This window comes from Corvus hawaiiensis, chromosome 6 (assembly GCF_020740725.1).
Source record: "Corvus hawaiiensis isolate bCorHaw1 chromosome 6, bCorHaw1.pri.cur, whole genome shotgun sequence".
Classification (NCBI taxonomy): domain Eukaryota; kingdom Metazoa; phylum Chordata; class Aves; order Passeriformes; family Corvidae; genus Corvus; species Corvus hawaiiensis.
In genome coordinates this window covers 4,105,512-4,120,375 of record NC_063218.1, presented here as the reverse complement: position 1 = coordinate 4,120,375, position 14,864 = coordinate 4,105,512, and the positions used below count along the sequence as shown (strand labels likewise).

General features: G+C 52.2%; 1 protein-coding gene and 2 long non-coding RNA genes across 14 annotated transcripts in view; 2 read left to right on the top strand and 1 right to left on the bottom strand.

Moving 5' to 3' along the window:
* The window catches only part of LOC125327457, a 99,831-nt gene extending 95,716 nt beyond the window's left edge, over positions 1-4,115 (bottom strand). For 10 of the 12 annotated variants that reach the window (XR_007204265.1, XR_007204261.1, XR_007204267.1 and 7 more), the window contains exon 1: positions 3,367-4,115. This is a non-coding gene — a long non-coding RNA (uncharacterized LOC125327457). The remainder of the gene's footprint in view (positions 1-3,366) is intronic. The other 2 variants (XR_007204272.1, XR_007204273.1) reach the window with 1 other exon arrangement.
* On the top strand, positions 185-1,883 carry LOC125327460. Its single transcript, XR_007204277.1, has 2 exons — positions 185-243; positions 1,634-1,883. It is a non-coding gene; the product is annotated as an uncharacterized LOC125327460 (long non-coding RNA).
* A 2,190-nt stretch (positions 4,116-6,305) lies between the features above and the next one.
* On the top strand, positions 6,306-13,909 carry OTX2 (orthodenticle homeobox 2). Its single transcript, XM_048308211.1, has 5 exons — positions 6,306-6,420; positions 6,615-6,705; positions 10,189-10,407; positions 10,809-10,960; positions 12,247-13,909. Exons 3-5 carry the CDS (start codon positions 10,311-10,313, stop codon positions 12,865-12,867), a joined length of 870 nt encoding a protein of 289 aa, XP_048164168.1. The 5' UTR covers positions 6,306-6,420; positions 6,615-6,705; positions 10,189-10,310; the 3' UTR covers positions 12,868-13,909.
* Positions 13,910-14,864: the final 955 nt, after the last annotated feature.

Sequence of the window (14,864 nt, the reverse complement as noted above, 5' to 3'; positions counted from 1 at the left end):
CTCTGAAAAGTCCCTCTAAAGCAGGCGGCCAGGGCGAGCCGCGCTCGCACAACTCCTCGGGGTCGTGCTGCCGTTCAAACTAAAAACAATAATAAAAATAATGCTAACTCGGACGGGGGCCGATGCTGGCAGGCTCTGCCGGCCGAGCGGGGCGGCGGTGCCCGGGGCTGGCGGCGGCGGAGGGGCTGAGCCGCGGCCGGGCAGGGCGGAGGGGCCGCGGGCGCATCCCCCAGCACCTCTCAGGTACGAGCGCTTGCATTGACATTGATGTAACTACATTAGAGTTAATGGCAGCAGCCTGGTCCTCATTATTAATTGTCTTTGTGTTTGGATAAAGTATGTAATCTTCTCCTCAACCACACCATTAAAATAGGTTGCCTTTTCAATTAAGAACTGTCTTGAGCACAGCAGTCAATTTTCCTAATGAAGATGCATTATATTTTCACTTTTTTTTTTTTTTTTTTTTTTTTTTTTTTTTTTTAATAATGGGAAAATCCCACGTTTTCATTAGGCGTGATTATGGAGAAAGTACAAGAGGGGGTTTGTCTAAACTAAATGTGGCCCGTGTCGTGCATTAAATACCAGGCTTTTAAATAAATTGAAATTTCATACAGATAAGACGCGAGGTTGGGGTACAAATACGGCCAGATTCGCTTCCTTCAGATTAAAAAAATGCAGGGTCCATTCTTTAAAACGCACTCATCAGATGGAAAATAATGATTAAAACAACTACAGTGGACTCTTAGTTGCAATTACTCGGGCAAACTTTTCACTCAGCCCAGTTTGCTTACATTAAACCTGAGGATGATGCTTTAAAATAGACTTGCACTTTCTGCTAATGTGCAGCTTTGGGGAACAAATAGCACAGTTTAATCATGCAGAAACACACAGGAGCCAGAATAGTCTCACAATTAATTTACCAAAATAAACCCGAAGCTGCCTGCATTGTTTAATATCCCCTCCTTCCCCTGGAGAAACACAGCCCTAGTTCTTTAGAAAGAAGGAAGCTTTGGGGGAGCTTTGGGGGGAGTTGGGATTTTTTTTTTCTTTTTACATTTTTTTTCCTTTCTTTTTGCATAGGAAAAGAAATATTTCATGGCAGGGAAGCAAAGAGTTAAAATTTATATAATATAAAGCACTTGCAGAAAAAAAAGAAAAAAAATAAAAAGAAAAGAAGGGGGAAAGAAGCCAAACACTAAGGGGAAAGGAAAAAAAAATAAAAGAAAGTGCAATATTTCTAAGTCTGAGAAGCTGCAAGAGGACGGGATGTGGATTTTCGAGCAGTGTTATACATGTGGGACCTTTGTTGCCGGACGGACAGACAGACAGACACCCGCGGCACAAGCCAGACCATTGCCGCATGGATAATACCATCACCCACAGACATTTTAGGAAAGAAAAAAAAATTAACTGCTGTATTCGGAGCTGGTTTTAGACTTTTTCAATATGAAAAATACCTGCCTGCAAGGGAGAATGAAGTTAAGCATAAGAGTAATTTCTTATTCACATGGTAACAACAGTTGGTTTGGGATCTTTTGCAAGCTTTCTGCATTGTGGCTTTGTTTGGTTGGGGGGAAGCTGCTTTGGGGGGCTCGGGGGGTATTTTTGTAATGAACGTTTGTTTCTCCACCAGCCAGCGGCTAAAGAAGATCTGCAAAGAATGGCAAAGAAGATTTTCGATTAAAACCTTAGCCCATCTCCACGGATTACTTTATATCGATTCCTATATATATGGCTGCAATTGAGGGGCTCTAATTAAAAATCCAAAGGGGGGGGGGGGGGGCGAAAGGGAAAAAAAAATAAAAGTTCTTTCTGGGTCTCAATAAAAGGAGCTTTTCATATACGGGAAATAAAGGTTGTAAAAGGTTACAAACGAAAGACTAGTTTAAAGCTTCTCTGCGGTTTTCTTTTCTTCTTTCTTACAAAACCCCTTTTCTGGCTCTTTCTCTCCCTCCCCCCGTTCCCCCGACCCCTTCATTTCTCCCAAGTTTGCCAACACGCGGGATGCGGGACTGTAACTGTTATTTTAATATCTGGGTTGAGAGCTATAATCTGATTGCTGCAGCGAGCTGCTCATCAAGGTAACTTCATGGCCTGGAGAGAAAAATTATGTAAATCGGCAGCATTAGCGCCTTTCATCAACACACACCCCCCACACTCACCCCTCGCACACGGCCGCAGCCCCGCAGCCCTGCCCCAGCCTCCCGCACCGGCCCCCGGGGGCCGCCCCACGCCGGTGCCCCCTCCCCGCACGGCCTCCCCCAAATGCTGGTTTATTTATTTAACACTGATCATTTATTTCTCTGTTTAAAGTTTGGGGGTTGGGTTTTTTTTTTTTAGGGGGTTACTTCCCCCCCTCCGCCTCGTTGCACATGAGACCTTCCCTCAGGTGCCAGTCTGACCTCACTTTCGCTGCTCTCGGGGTGACATTTTTAGGACTTGCCTGGCTCCAAGAGGAGCTGGTCAAATTTCAGATCGCCCCGAAATACCTCCACCATCCCCTCTTCTCCTTCTCCTGTCCCCCCCACCCCGATTATGAAACTTGGTTTCATCTAGGCAAAGATGCTGCCTTCATATATTTCTTTTTCCTTTTTTTTTTCCTTCCCCAAAAGAGGTGCCGGCTCCGCCATCCCCCTCCCAGACGCTTGGAAAAGAAGGGGCTTTTTTTTTTTTTTGCTTTTTTTTTTTTTTTGTTTAAACATTCTGGCATTTTAAAACGAATCTGACCCTTTCTCGAAGTGACGCAGCTATACCAATGTCTCTGGCTTTGCACCCCCAGAAAGGGAGATTTTGGGGTGAGGGGAGTGTCGAACTTAAAAAACAAAACAAAAACAAAACCACAAAACCACAAACAAACAAACCAAAATAAAACCCCTCTAAACTAAAATAAACTCCAACCGGTACTTGAATTGCAGATGAACTTCAAGGAAAGTCTGGAATATTTTAACTAGACACAAATCCGATGAGGGAAAAGCTTAAAAGCGCGTAGCATGCATCGCTTTCCAGAGCCGATCAGAGATACAAAGATGACAAATTATAAATCGGTTCACTTTGGGGTGGGTTTTTCTTTTTTTTTTTTTTTTTCTTGCTTCATTCCTTAACTTTCACCCGACCTGAATAAATGATTTCTTATTTTCCTCCCCCCAAGCTTGGTCATCATAACCGCGGGCAGCAGCTCAGCCCTGGGAGCGATACACACGGCGATAAAACCCCTCGCGGAACGGTCGCGATAGTGAGGAGAGTCGGAAATTAAATCAGAAGGAGAAGTGAAGAGGGTGAGCGAGAAAAGGAGAGAAGAGAGACAGCTATGCAGAGAGAGAAAATGGCTTTGTAACCCGACTGGCATCGGAAAGTTGGAGAACTTACTGAGAAGCAGAAGTTACAGTTTCTTTTCATCCCAGAAGCAGATTTTGGTTCTCTGAGCATAAAGTTCTTAGAGGGCAGAAAATCACACATCTCCACTCACTCCCCGTTAGCCCCAGATAGTCTGGATCTCTGGGACTGTACCTGCTCTGCAACGCTTTCCAAACGGACCAGAAGAGATGGGAAAGTTTAAAAAAAATTAGTAAAAAATAATAATTTTTAAAAATCGAGATCCTACAGCAGCAACAATTGTTATCAAATTTTTTTTTGTAACTTTTCCCCGAGCTGCAGAAGGTTGAAGGCAGAGGCAGCTGCAAAGTGTGTGCAGGATTGCTCCAGGAAAGAAGGTTCCCCCTTTTTCCCCCTCTCAGATCCAATCTTTGCAAGAGCCATTCCGACACATTGCTAAGCTAAAGGGAAATTCTCTTTGATAAAGCGGTGTTCCCAGCTTCTGGGTTTTAAAACCTAAATCTATATTCAAATCTGGCTGAAGGTGTGTTCTGGGATTTATGAAAGCCTCTTAAAGGGGTAAATTTACCAAACCGTGACAAAATCATCACAATCTTACTTTAGACATCTGAAGTGGATGAGAATTTTAAAGAGACCCTTGTTTATTTAAGTAACACTGTCCATCTCTGCCACTTGTTTTATTGGCCGCGGGAATTATTCCCAACTTCTCTGGCTGGAGGGGACAGAGGGAGAGGCTGGGATGCTCCTACTCCCGTGGCAGGCTGCAGGCAGGGCAGCAGCTCTGCCCAGGGCCAGGCAGCTGCGGGCAGGGCTGGCAGCCGGGCTGGGCTGCGCTTCCCATCCTGCTCTCCCAGCTACTTTCTTCAGGCACTGAATTTTATTTCTCTGCCTTGCTCAGCCCTGCTCTGCCACAGCCCGGCTGCCTCCAGCGCCCTGACACCCCTTTTTTTCTTTTTTCTTTTTTCTTTTTTTTTTTCCTTTCCTTTTTTTTTTTTTTTAAATTTTTCCCCCTTTATTTTTAATCGATTTCGAAAATACCCTCCTGGTCAGGATACACGAGAACGAATTATCTCTCTCATTCTTCCGAGGTGGATTAAGGTTATTAAATAATATGTGGGGGCGGGAGACGATGGCAAAGGCGGAGGGGGCGGAGGGGGGGAAGGGTTCAATCGGGATATTTATTCCTGGTGCTCTGCTAAAGGGGAGGCTGAGGGGTGGCGTGGCCGTGCCGACATGCGGGGAGGTGAGGGAAGGATTTGCCCGGCGCGGATCTCTGGGCAAGGGTTGAGAGAGGGGGGGATGCTGCAAAGGGATGGCGGCTGCAGCTGCCCCTCCCTTATCCCCACCCCTTCCCCCCTAAAAAAACCCCCTCAACTAGATAAACAAACCCACAAAAAGTCCCCCCAAAAGAATCTCATGGGTCTGGGAGAGAAAAATAAATCAAAACACAACTCCAAAAAGGGCAGGGGTTGGGGGTCCCGTGGGGCCGGGGGGTACCAACCGGGGGTACCCCGGCTACCAACTTTGCACGGAGTCGCCTCGCAAATTAAAAAAAAAAAAAAAAATACAACCCAGCGGCCAAAGTGGGAGCGGCTCCTGCGGTCAGGGCTGCGGCGGCTCTGGGCGATGGGGTATTTTGTTTGTTTGTTTGTTTGTTTGTTTTATTTCCCCTCCTCTCCCCTCCCTCCTTCCCTTCTGCCGCCTCCTTCCTCCTCCTTTCTGGGAGGAAAGGATAAAAAAAAAAAAAAAAAAAAAAAAAACAACCCAAAACCAAGCCACACCACCCATCCGCCCAGCCCAGCCCCGAGCATCCCAAACCTGCTCCTGCAAACCTCCAGCCCGGGCTGCACCGCCGGCGCTAAAGTCCAAGGACAACCACGCTGGATCGCACGCAGCCAGGCTCGGAGAGAGCCACAAAGAGGCGAATTAATTGCTATAACTTCATTAACATAGGTCACCCCGTTAAAATGATCGAGCTGCTGCAGTTTTTTCCCCCCATTGTCACAAGTGAGGAAAGTGTGTGAGCGCTCCCTCCCTCCGACCTCAGCCGCCTCCATGCTCCTGCCTTTTGCCAGAGCTTCATTTTCGGGGTGCTTTGACCCGGGAGAAGTTGAGCGAGGACGGGAGGAGCGAGGGGAACATGCCGGTGCCCTGCTCCGGTGCGCCCGGCCGGGCTGTGCCCCGCAGCGGGAACCCCCTGGGCCCTCCTCACCCTCAGCCCGTCACTGCTCCCAAATTATTTCAATTAAAAACATGTGCACGTCCCTATTTGCAAATTCAACGCGACGCCTCTACGTCCCGTTCTACACCATCATCCCTGTATATCTTTAAAAATATAATTTTAAATGCATTTACGTCGTCCCCCAGGTGACTCTATTTCCCCTCTTCCAGGCGTCACTTGTCCCCTGAGAACTGGAATTGGGGGTGCGGCCGATCCGCGGGTGGGACTGGGGGGACGCGGGGTTGGGGGCACCCTGGCACCCCGCTCTGTGCCGGGGGGGATTCTCCCCTTGGCTCCCGCGGGTTTCCTCTCACCCATCTCCCCTCTGCTCAGCCCAGGGCTCCTGGCAGGCTCCGTGTCCCCCCTTCACAAATATTTACTGATATACATTAATATCTTTTGTTGTTGTTATTATTGCAGCCACCCCCCAGCCTTTTGCTGACCCCCCTTCCTCGTCTTCCCTGGGCAATTCGCTAATTCCATCTCTGCTGTCCATCACATTAATTTCTACAATGACTTCATCCGCTCCACTCCATAATGTATATTTTTAAATCGAGCAGGTTCTTTTAATGTATATTCTGGTGTCATTTCGGTGGCTGTTATTTCTCTCTGGATTGTCCCCCCGGTACAGCAGCGGCCTGTTTTTTCCTCCCCCTGTGTGTGTTTTTATTATTTTCCCCCTGGCTTAGATGTGTCAATCACTCTCTCCCTGCCATTGGTTGGAGAGTTTGCGTCAAAAAAGTTGCCAGAGAGGCGCTTTCTCAGCAAAGCTCCCCGAGAGAGGTAGAGACCTTCAGCTCCAACGCACCCTGCCACTATTATTAAAAATAAAATCACTTTGACCAGCTCCAGCACCGGCCAGCTCTGTATGTACCGAGCCCAGACCCCGAGCATCCCTGCATCCCTCTCCTGCACCGTCCCCTCCCCTTTTCCCCCATTTATTCTCCTTTTTCAAACATTTTTTCTCCACCCCCCCTCCGCCCCCCCCCTTTCCCCCGATGTCGTGGGCATGTGCATGCGGCGAGCTCTCTAACCTCCCGCTTTGTGCTTTCTCTCCCAGCTCAGCCCGAGCTCTGAATTTGGCGAGGATCAGGGAGCAGGTTTCCCCCTTCGCCCCCCAGCCCTGCCCGCGGCTCCGGCGAGGCTCGCAGGTAAGTCCGACACGCTGGCTCCATCCTTCCTTGGGGGAATCGCTGGGCGGGCAGGAATACAGGGAGAGGGGAATTAAAATTATAATTTTTAAAAAAAAATTATTATTATTTTCAAATCGCCTGTGTGCGGTGGGGGTGCGCCGGGGCGGGGAGCAGGCGGCTCCCGCAGGAGCTGCCCGGGAGAGGCCGGGCCGGGCCGGGCGGTGGCGGCCCCGGGTCGGTCCTCGGCAGGGACCGGGAGCTGCAGGATGAGAAGGCGAAGGGCCAAACCAGGAATCCGGGGGCGCTCCCCATCGCCGCCCTCGCCCCCCGACTCTCGTCCCCCGCGGTCGGGCGCGGAGCCGCTCGCTCTCCACGGGCAGGCGCGGGGCTTCACCGCGATTTTGTTGGGTACATGATTTTTTCCCGGCCTATTCCTTTGGCCTGTAGTTATTTCCTGACCTCAAGCTGGACTTTTAAAATTAGAGAAAAATTAAAAAAAAAAAAAAGGAGAAATTTCTCCCCTCTCTCCACTCCTACCTGAGAACCCTTTCATCCTCCTCCTCCTCTTCCTCGCGATGCGGAGATTCAGCAAAGTAATTTTGCAAAGGTGTTTCTGAGCACTCGCGGCCCGGGAGAACCGGGCTGGAAAGCGCAGGGAGAGAAACCTTCAAGGCATTTCGGGCCGGAGCTTCACGATTTGGTGTGGGCGAAACGGATGGCAGAAATGGCATCCAGGTCGGAGAGGGGCTGGAGCTGCTTTCCACCTCCCTCATCTTATTTTATTTTAATTTTTTTATGCCTTGGGAAAGCGCTTCCCAAAGACACCGACCGCGAGTAACGCGCCCCGGCCTCTCTCCTCTGAATCGCACCGCGCTGACAAAGAGAAAGTCGGGAAAAGTGCTTGTGCACCGGCACAAGTTTCTTTAGAACTAAAAACCTGCTTCGCTGCTGAGGTTTATTTCGATTGCGGCTGCTTAGAGAAGTTGAGGCTTATTATTTATTTATTTTGAAAAGGTGCAACTCTAGTTTAAAAAAAAAAAAAAAAGGGGGGGAGAAAAAGCACTTCAAAATGCGGCCGGGTGCTGCTGGGAGGCAGGGACGGGTCAGACGGCCCTGCGGCGGAGGTGGCTGCCCGCCGAGCCCGGCTCCGCCGCTCCCGGTCCCGGAGAGGGGCCGCGGCCGCGGAGCAGCGCGGAGGTTCGGAGGGCGAAGCGCTGGGGACCGCCCGGCAGAGCCGGTGACGGGTCCACCCCCGCCGCCTTTGGCCCGGGGTAAAATTCCCATGTTGGAAAATATCACCCCAAACAGACCCTTCAGGGGAAAGAAAGGTTTGAATTAAAAAAAAAAAAAAAAAATTAGAATTTTAAAAATGTCAGAAATTCGTTGGAGCGCGGCAAGGGCGGGTGAAGCGGCTCTCGTTTGCAAAACAAAAGAAAACAAATTCGCTTTTCTACCTTGGCACCTTTCCCCTTGCCCTCCGCGGGAGCCCCTCCGCGCCCCGGCCGAGCCCCCCCGGCCCCGCGTCCCCCCGCAGCGCGGCCGGGGCCAGGGGCGCAGGCTGCGCGCCCGGGCGCGGATCGCTGCCCCGCATTAATCACCGGGGCGAGCAGCGGAGCCGGGGCCGGTGGCTCGTAATTAGGGAGCGTGTGCCGCCCGGATTATCTCGTTAGTTTATCAAGAAAACATTTATTATAATTAATTCTCGGACGGGGTAATTATTATTGAGCGAGGGCAGAGCAACTGGTAGCCGGGATCTGTGCGGAGCGGGGGGGGAGCAGGAGGAGGGGGAAAGGTGACAGATTGCGGAGTGGAGCCGTTGCTCCGCGGGCTGCGGGGCGGCCCCGGGATGCGCGGCCGCGGCCGAGGGGCTCCGCGGGCGGCCGCGCCGGGCTGGCGCCTCGGCGGGATGCCGCCGAGTTTAACCGAACGGCTTTAGGGTTGCTTTTTTTGGGAGGAGGTGTTTGCGCTTTTTTTTGTTGTTTTTTTTATCCTTTTTTTCCTTTTTTGTTTGTTTGTTTGTTTGTTTTTAATTTTTGTTCGCTCGTTTTGAAGCGGGCAGCTACCCCCGCTTTGCTCTTCCGCGCGTCTTGCGCGGCGAACAGAGCGGTGGCCGAAGCCGCACGGCCGCGGAGCGGGGCTACCCCCTCGGTAGAATCGTCCCCGTTCGGCCTCCCCCGGGGCAGTGATGCTAAAAGCGGGCCCCGACCCCGCGCACCCCGCGCTGGATGCGCGCTCCCTCCGCCGCTCGGCGCGTTTGTGCGCGGCAAATCCCTTCCCCGAGGGGAGAAGGGGAAACTCCGCGCCGCTCAGAACCCGCACCGACGGCGCTGGTGGAGGGTGCACCGGGGCCGGGGGGTCCCGCAGGAGCCCCCCGGCAGCGCTTGGCCCTCCCGGGGAGTCGGCTGGTCTGAAACACGGAGTTTTGGGGTGTTTCGGGAAGAAAGTTGCGCTGGAGTTTGTTTTCCCGACGGCCGCTGGGAATGGATGGAAGGGCGAGCTTTTGCTCTAAAAGATTTTTTAAAAATATTTTCTACGGGAAAAACAGCCTTAACCTTTTTAGGAGCCCCTGTTTGGCCCCTTGACGGCCTTTTTTTTTTTGGTGGAGCGGGTGTTTGGGTCCCCCTCAGACCCCGCTGCAGAGAGCCCGGTCCCGTCGGGGCAGCGAGAGGGGACCGGGGGAGCCCGAGAGGGGACCGGGGGAGCTGCTCGCCCGCCGGGGCTGTCCCGGGGCCGCTCGCCACCGAGGTGTTTGTTTAGCTTCAGCTCCGTCATCAAGAGTTTCTTGAAAGCCTAATAAATCTGTTACTTGCCTCCAAATCTAATTACCCAGAGTACTAATTAGGTGCAAATGGCCGGTGGAAATTACTGCAGACGTGGACTGATGGCGGGAGAGCAAAAAAGTTTGGCTCTTCCCGAGCGGGCATTTGAGCTCTGAAATGCAGCAACGTCGGGGGGAAGGGGAAAAGGGGGAGAGGGGGGAAGGTTTGAATGTTGCCCAAACCTGGGATAATTAAAGTCCTTGCAAGAGACTAGTGGAGAGATAGGTTTCTTGAATTGTTTCTTTGTTTCTCACCCTTGGGCTTTGTTATCTGCATTATTTATTTAGCCGAGGGGTTCTTTGTGTCTGCCAATGGCCCCAATCAAGTTTTGCTTGAGACAATTAGCCGGTGCCCGGCCGTGAATCCTATGCAAATGCCCCCGGCTGCCGTACAATGCGGGCAGTTGAAGGCATGGGGGGGTTTTGTTCGGATAGTAATTACTGGCTGGGATGTGCCCCCCCCCCCCCCTCTTCCCTCCCCTCCTCGCCCTTTTTGGGGAGAGATGCGTTTATCTAGTCAGTCTCTCCCAGCTCCCAAATCCGGCTGGGGTCCGAGCTGGAGGATTGACGGGGGAAGGCAGCGGGGATAAAAGCGGGGGGGGAGTGGGAGGCGGGGGGGGGCAGCGATCTGGCCTGACTCCCCCTTCATCCCTCCATTGCTCCTTCCTCTCCCTCCTGCGCAGGCACCTGGCGGCCCCCCCACGCCCGACGGCTCCCCCAGGCACCGCCCGGGGCAGGCAGGGCGCTCGGCCGGCTCCCCCTCGCCCGGATTTCGGCCAACTCTCCTCCCCGCCACAACTTTAGCATGATGTCTTATCTTAAGCAACCACCTTATGCAGTCAATGGCCTGAGTCTCACAACCTCGGGCATGGATTTGTTGCATCCGTCCGTCGGTTACCCCGGTAAGCCACGTTTTTCTTCCCTCTTCCCTCCCCCTTTTTGCTCCACGGAGGAGAAGCCGCTGGGATTTTGGAGGCACAACATGCGCAGGGATCACGCTGGCTTGGGTGGGTGAGGGCGTGGGGTCCCTCTGTCTCCCTTCTTCCTCACCCCCAACTTTTTATGGGTGAAAGGGGCTGCAAACAGGGGAGACCCCGATGCTGGGGATCGGGGCCAGATGCTCCAAACGCATCCAGGGAGATGCGGAGTTGGGATTGCCGCACTGTGGCGGCTGATGCTGGGAGTGCGGGTTCCCCGGGAGAAGAGAGGGAATGTGGGTGCCCACCCGGGGAGGGGACTGGAGGGAACACCGGGGTCTGAGGGGTCGCTGACTGACAGCCAGGGCCTCTGGCTCCGTTCGCAGCCACCCCGCGAAAGCAGCGGCGGGAGCGCACGACCTTCACCCGGGCGCAGCTGGATGTGCTGGAGGCTCTTTTCGCCAAGACTCGCTACCCCGACATCTTCATGCGGGAGGAGGTGGCCCTGAAAATCAACTTGCCCGAGTCCAGAGTGCAGGTAGGAAGCGGAGAGGCTCCGGAGAGCCCTGCCTGCCCTTCCCCTCCTTGCCGGCGTGAAGGGGTTGGACTGGCCTGTGCCTGACGGGGAGGGAGACGAGGGGACTGGTTTAGGGAATGGATTCAGTCCCGAAGCCAAATCAAGCCCTTGTGGGGTGAAGGAGGGTCGGAGAAGGGTGGGGGTTCAGTGAGGGGCTGTAGTGGCATTTTGCATCCCCAGGGCTGGAGTGTGCCCCCCCTTCCTCCCCCTGCACTGAGGGGGTGTTATGCAGATCCTGGATCCCAGCTCTGAACCTTCCATACCCATCTCCAGCACCCCCAAATCCCAGCCTGCTCTGCATGCATTTGGGGGCCTTGCAGAAGCCACAAAGGATCCCCCCCCCTTCCCCACAATTGCAGAGCTGGGCCAGGTTGGGATCCCAGTTCACACCAGTACAGACTTTGTCCCCTTTGAGGGGACTTCGATGAGAGAGGGGCTCCCTCCACCAAGGAAGCCCCTCTCCTGGGGCTGGGCTGTGTCTCCTCTGCAGGAGCCTGCACGGACCCCATCCAGGCAGCATTTTGGAGGCGCTGCTGGCAGGGCAGGAGGGCGCTGCCCTCTCTGGGATCCAGAACGCCCCAGCAGCAGGGGCACGGCATCTCCAAAGCCATCCCTCCCACTTGCCTCCTGGTGAGGCTTCCCGAGGCTGTGTGGTGCCATGTTCCCCTGGAGCGTGGTGGCTGGGATTGGGATACTCCCATGCCAAACCCCATCCTCCTCTCCACAAAACCTCCCCAGAGCCGGCCCCCTTGGGCCTGGCTAAGGGGGGGTGAGATGGGCTGAGGGGCCAACTCTGGCCGAGGGGGTGAGAGCAGAGAGCCTGTAAATGAGACATCTTTACCCCCCTCCCCATCCCCTACCTCTGCTTCCTTAATTGTGCCCTCCTTTTCTGATGTTCTATTGTTTCTAATTAAGGGCTCGACTTCAATAGGCCTTAAACAGTGATTCCTGGGGGTCCCTGGCCGGCAAACAGCAAAGAAGGAATGCTTCCCCCTCTCCCCCAAAAGTGACCTTATTAAGGAATTTGATTTGTGATTTCCACTTGTTATTACTGCTGATGATCTCAGGGAGGGGGAGCCCCGGAGCTTTTCTTTGCAGCAGCCTGCAACCCTCCGCTCTTGGGGGACAGTTTTAGGTCTCCCCCCGGTGAGGTCTCTCTGCCATCGTTTCTTTCCCACCTTGGGTTTGCCCGTGTATCCCTAACCCCAGGCTTTTTCTCTCTCCCTCCCCTGTGTCTCTGTCTCAAGGTGTGGTTTAAAAACCGCCGAGCCAAGTGCCGGCAGCAGCAGCAGCAGCAGCAGAACGGGGGCCAGAACAAGGTGCGGCCAGCTAAAAAGAAGAATTCGCCAGCCCGGGAAGTGAGTTCGGAGAGTGGGACCAGCGGGCAGTTCACTCCCCCCTCCAGCACCTCAGTCCCCACCATTTCCAGCAGCAGTGCCCCCGTGTCCATCTGGAGCCCGGCGTCCATCTCCCCGCTCTCAGACCCCCTGTCCACCTCTTCCTCCTGCATGCAGAGATCCTATCCCATGACCTACACCCAGGCATCAGGCTACAGCCAAGGATACGCTGGATCAACCTCCTATTTCGGAGGGATGGACTGTGGATCTTACTTGACCCCTATGCACCACCAGCTCCCAGGGCCAGGGGCCACCCTGAGTCCCATGGGTGCCAACGCAGTCACCAGCCACCTCAACCAGTCTCCAGCCTCCCTCTCCACCCAGGGCTACGGAGCCTCCAGTTTGGGCTTTAACTCCACCACCGATTGCTTGGATTATAAAGACCAAACCGCCTCCTGGAAGTTAAACTTCAATGCTGACTGCTTGGATTATAAGGACCAGACATCGTCATGGAAGTTCCAGGTTTTGTGAAGAACCTTTGTGATACCGAGAGAAATCGCGACGAGAACGAACAGGCTGGGCTGAGCGCTCCAGTTTTAGTCAGGTCTTGGTTAAATTAAAGAGAAAATTAACTCCACGGACAAACAAACGAACAAAAAAACCGACGGCAACAAGAGGGGGACAGTGTTGGTGTGATCCCGTTCAGACTCATCTCCTGCTCAGACGCTCTGGAAAAGGAATAATAAAGAGGAAAAACGGAGGAGGAAGGCCTTAAACGGACAGATCATCTAGTGAGCAGAAACCAGACAGACCCATCTGTGTTCTTTCTAGTTTTAGGCAATTGTTGGGTTTCTTTGTTTGGAAGAGGTGGGAGATTGTCCCACCTACGGGCCAGTTTTAAAAAAAAAAAAAAAAAAAAAAAAAGAGAGAGTCTAGGTTTTTATTTCTTTTTTTGTGTGTGCGTGGAAAGATGATCCTTCACCCAGAGGTTTCCAATGTGTTAGCCAACCCTCGGTTAAAATATTCAGAATGGACAACATCTCTCTTTTTCTCCCTCTTTTTGTCCCTCCCTCTTTCTTTCTCTCTCGAGCTCATCCAACTGTTTCATGCCCAACTTGCTGAAGTTGGCACCCGGAGAACTTGGTTCAGGGCTGTGTGGGTTGTGTGACTGATTGTCCTAGCTGCACTACTTTATTTAAAGTTTAAGAAAAAAAAAGATAATGTTCATAAGGAGTCAATATGTAGTTTTTAAGAGACAATCAGTGTGTGTCTTATATAAATGGTACATCTGTGGTTTTTAATCTGTGCTAGACTTCAAAACTGTGATCTCCTGTATTGTATGCAACTATGAACTCTGCACCAGCGGGAGTTCTGCTGTGATTTAAATAGGTTATAATTATAAGTGAAATTCAGAGCAACTGAGTTACCTATTATCATCTTTTAAAAAAAAATAATTAAAAATATATATTTAAAAAAATAATAAAAAAGAAAAAAAAGAAAAACGCAAAAAACACGATCGCCTTTCACCCGAGGTGAACTGCACTGAAACTTTTTACAACAAACTGTCTCTGAATGAAAGAGGAAAGACCGAAAATACCCCACCCGAGGACATTTAACTCCTCTGGAGCTCACTTACTGCTGGCCACGCTGGCAGTAACCGTCAAATCCAACAGGACTTTGGGCAGTTGCTCTGACCTGGATGAATTTAAACCAAGAAATTCATTGTCGTTTATGCTTGCAGATGTTAACTGAAAAAAAAAGAAAAAAAAAAAAAGATATATATGCATAAACCTTTTTTTCCTGGATTTGGCAGATATGTATAATTATATTAAAATGGTTCTAGCACACCTGATGGTTGTCTTCCATTTTAATCGCAGCTGGCGAGTGACGGAGAAAGGGCGATGCCATCCTCGGGTGCAGCTGGGCACGGGGGACCAGGAGGGTCTGGCTGCTTCTGCAGGGCTGAGACAAAAGGGGTTCTGCTGGCAGCTCCCTGAGGTGAAGGAAGCAAAATCAAGGAGGGGCGTTATTTTATTTTTGAAATTTTTAATCAAAAAACTTTCCTTACAAGCAGACCTTGGATAATGTGACTTTTCCCACCCCAGCTTCGCCGAATCTCTGCGTGGGGAGGGACGGGTGCGTTTGCTCTGTGGCTTCCCAGGGGATGGAGTCCCCAGTTGTGTGTTTGGGGAAAGCCCTAAACTTTCCAGGCAGGAGAAGGGGGAAACTGGATCAGGCAGGATGCTCTGAGCAGAGGTGCTGGGGAAGGAGAGAGACAAGTGTTCGAGCTACAACCTCACAAGCTGAAGCTACAGTGCCCCAGGATGCAGGATCAGGCCCTTCCCAAGCATCCCTGCTCTTGGTGGCTCTTTCTCTGTCCTTCTCCCTCTTTCTCCCTCTCTCCTTCCCGCGTGCAGCGCTGGGGCTGCTGGAGCCCTGAACTCGGGCTGGATTTAGAGCAGCAGAAAAAATGGACCTCTGGAAAGAGAGAGTTCCCTGTCACCAGCTGTCCCTCAGGGCTTGTCACC

What these genes read in the sequence shown, in the direction of transcription:
- OTX2 (XM_048308211.1), top strand. Translation starts at nt 10,311, where the DNA reads ATGATGTCTTATCTTAAGCAACCACCTTATGCAGTCAATGGCCTGAGT. An exon ending in TCCGTCCGTCGGTTACCCCG is followed by an intron (nt 10,408 to 10,808) that starts GTAAGCCACGTT and finishes CTCCGTTCGCAG; the next exon opens with CCACCCCGCGAAAGCAGCGG. An exon ending in TGCCCGAGTCCAGAGTGCAG is followed by an intron (nt 10,961 to 12,246) that starts GTAGGAAGCGGA and finishes CTCTGTCTCAAG; the next exon opens with GTGTGGTTTAAAAACCGCCG.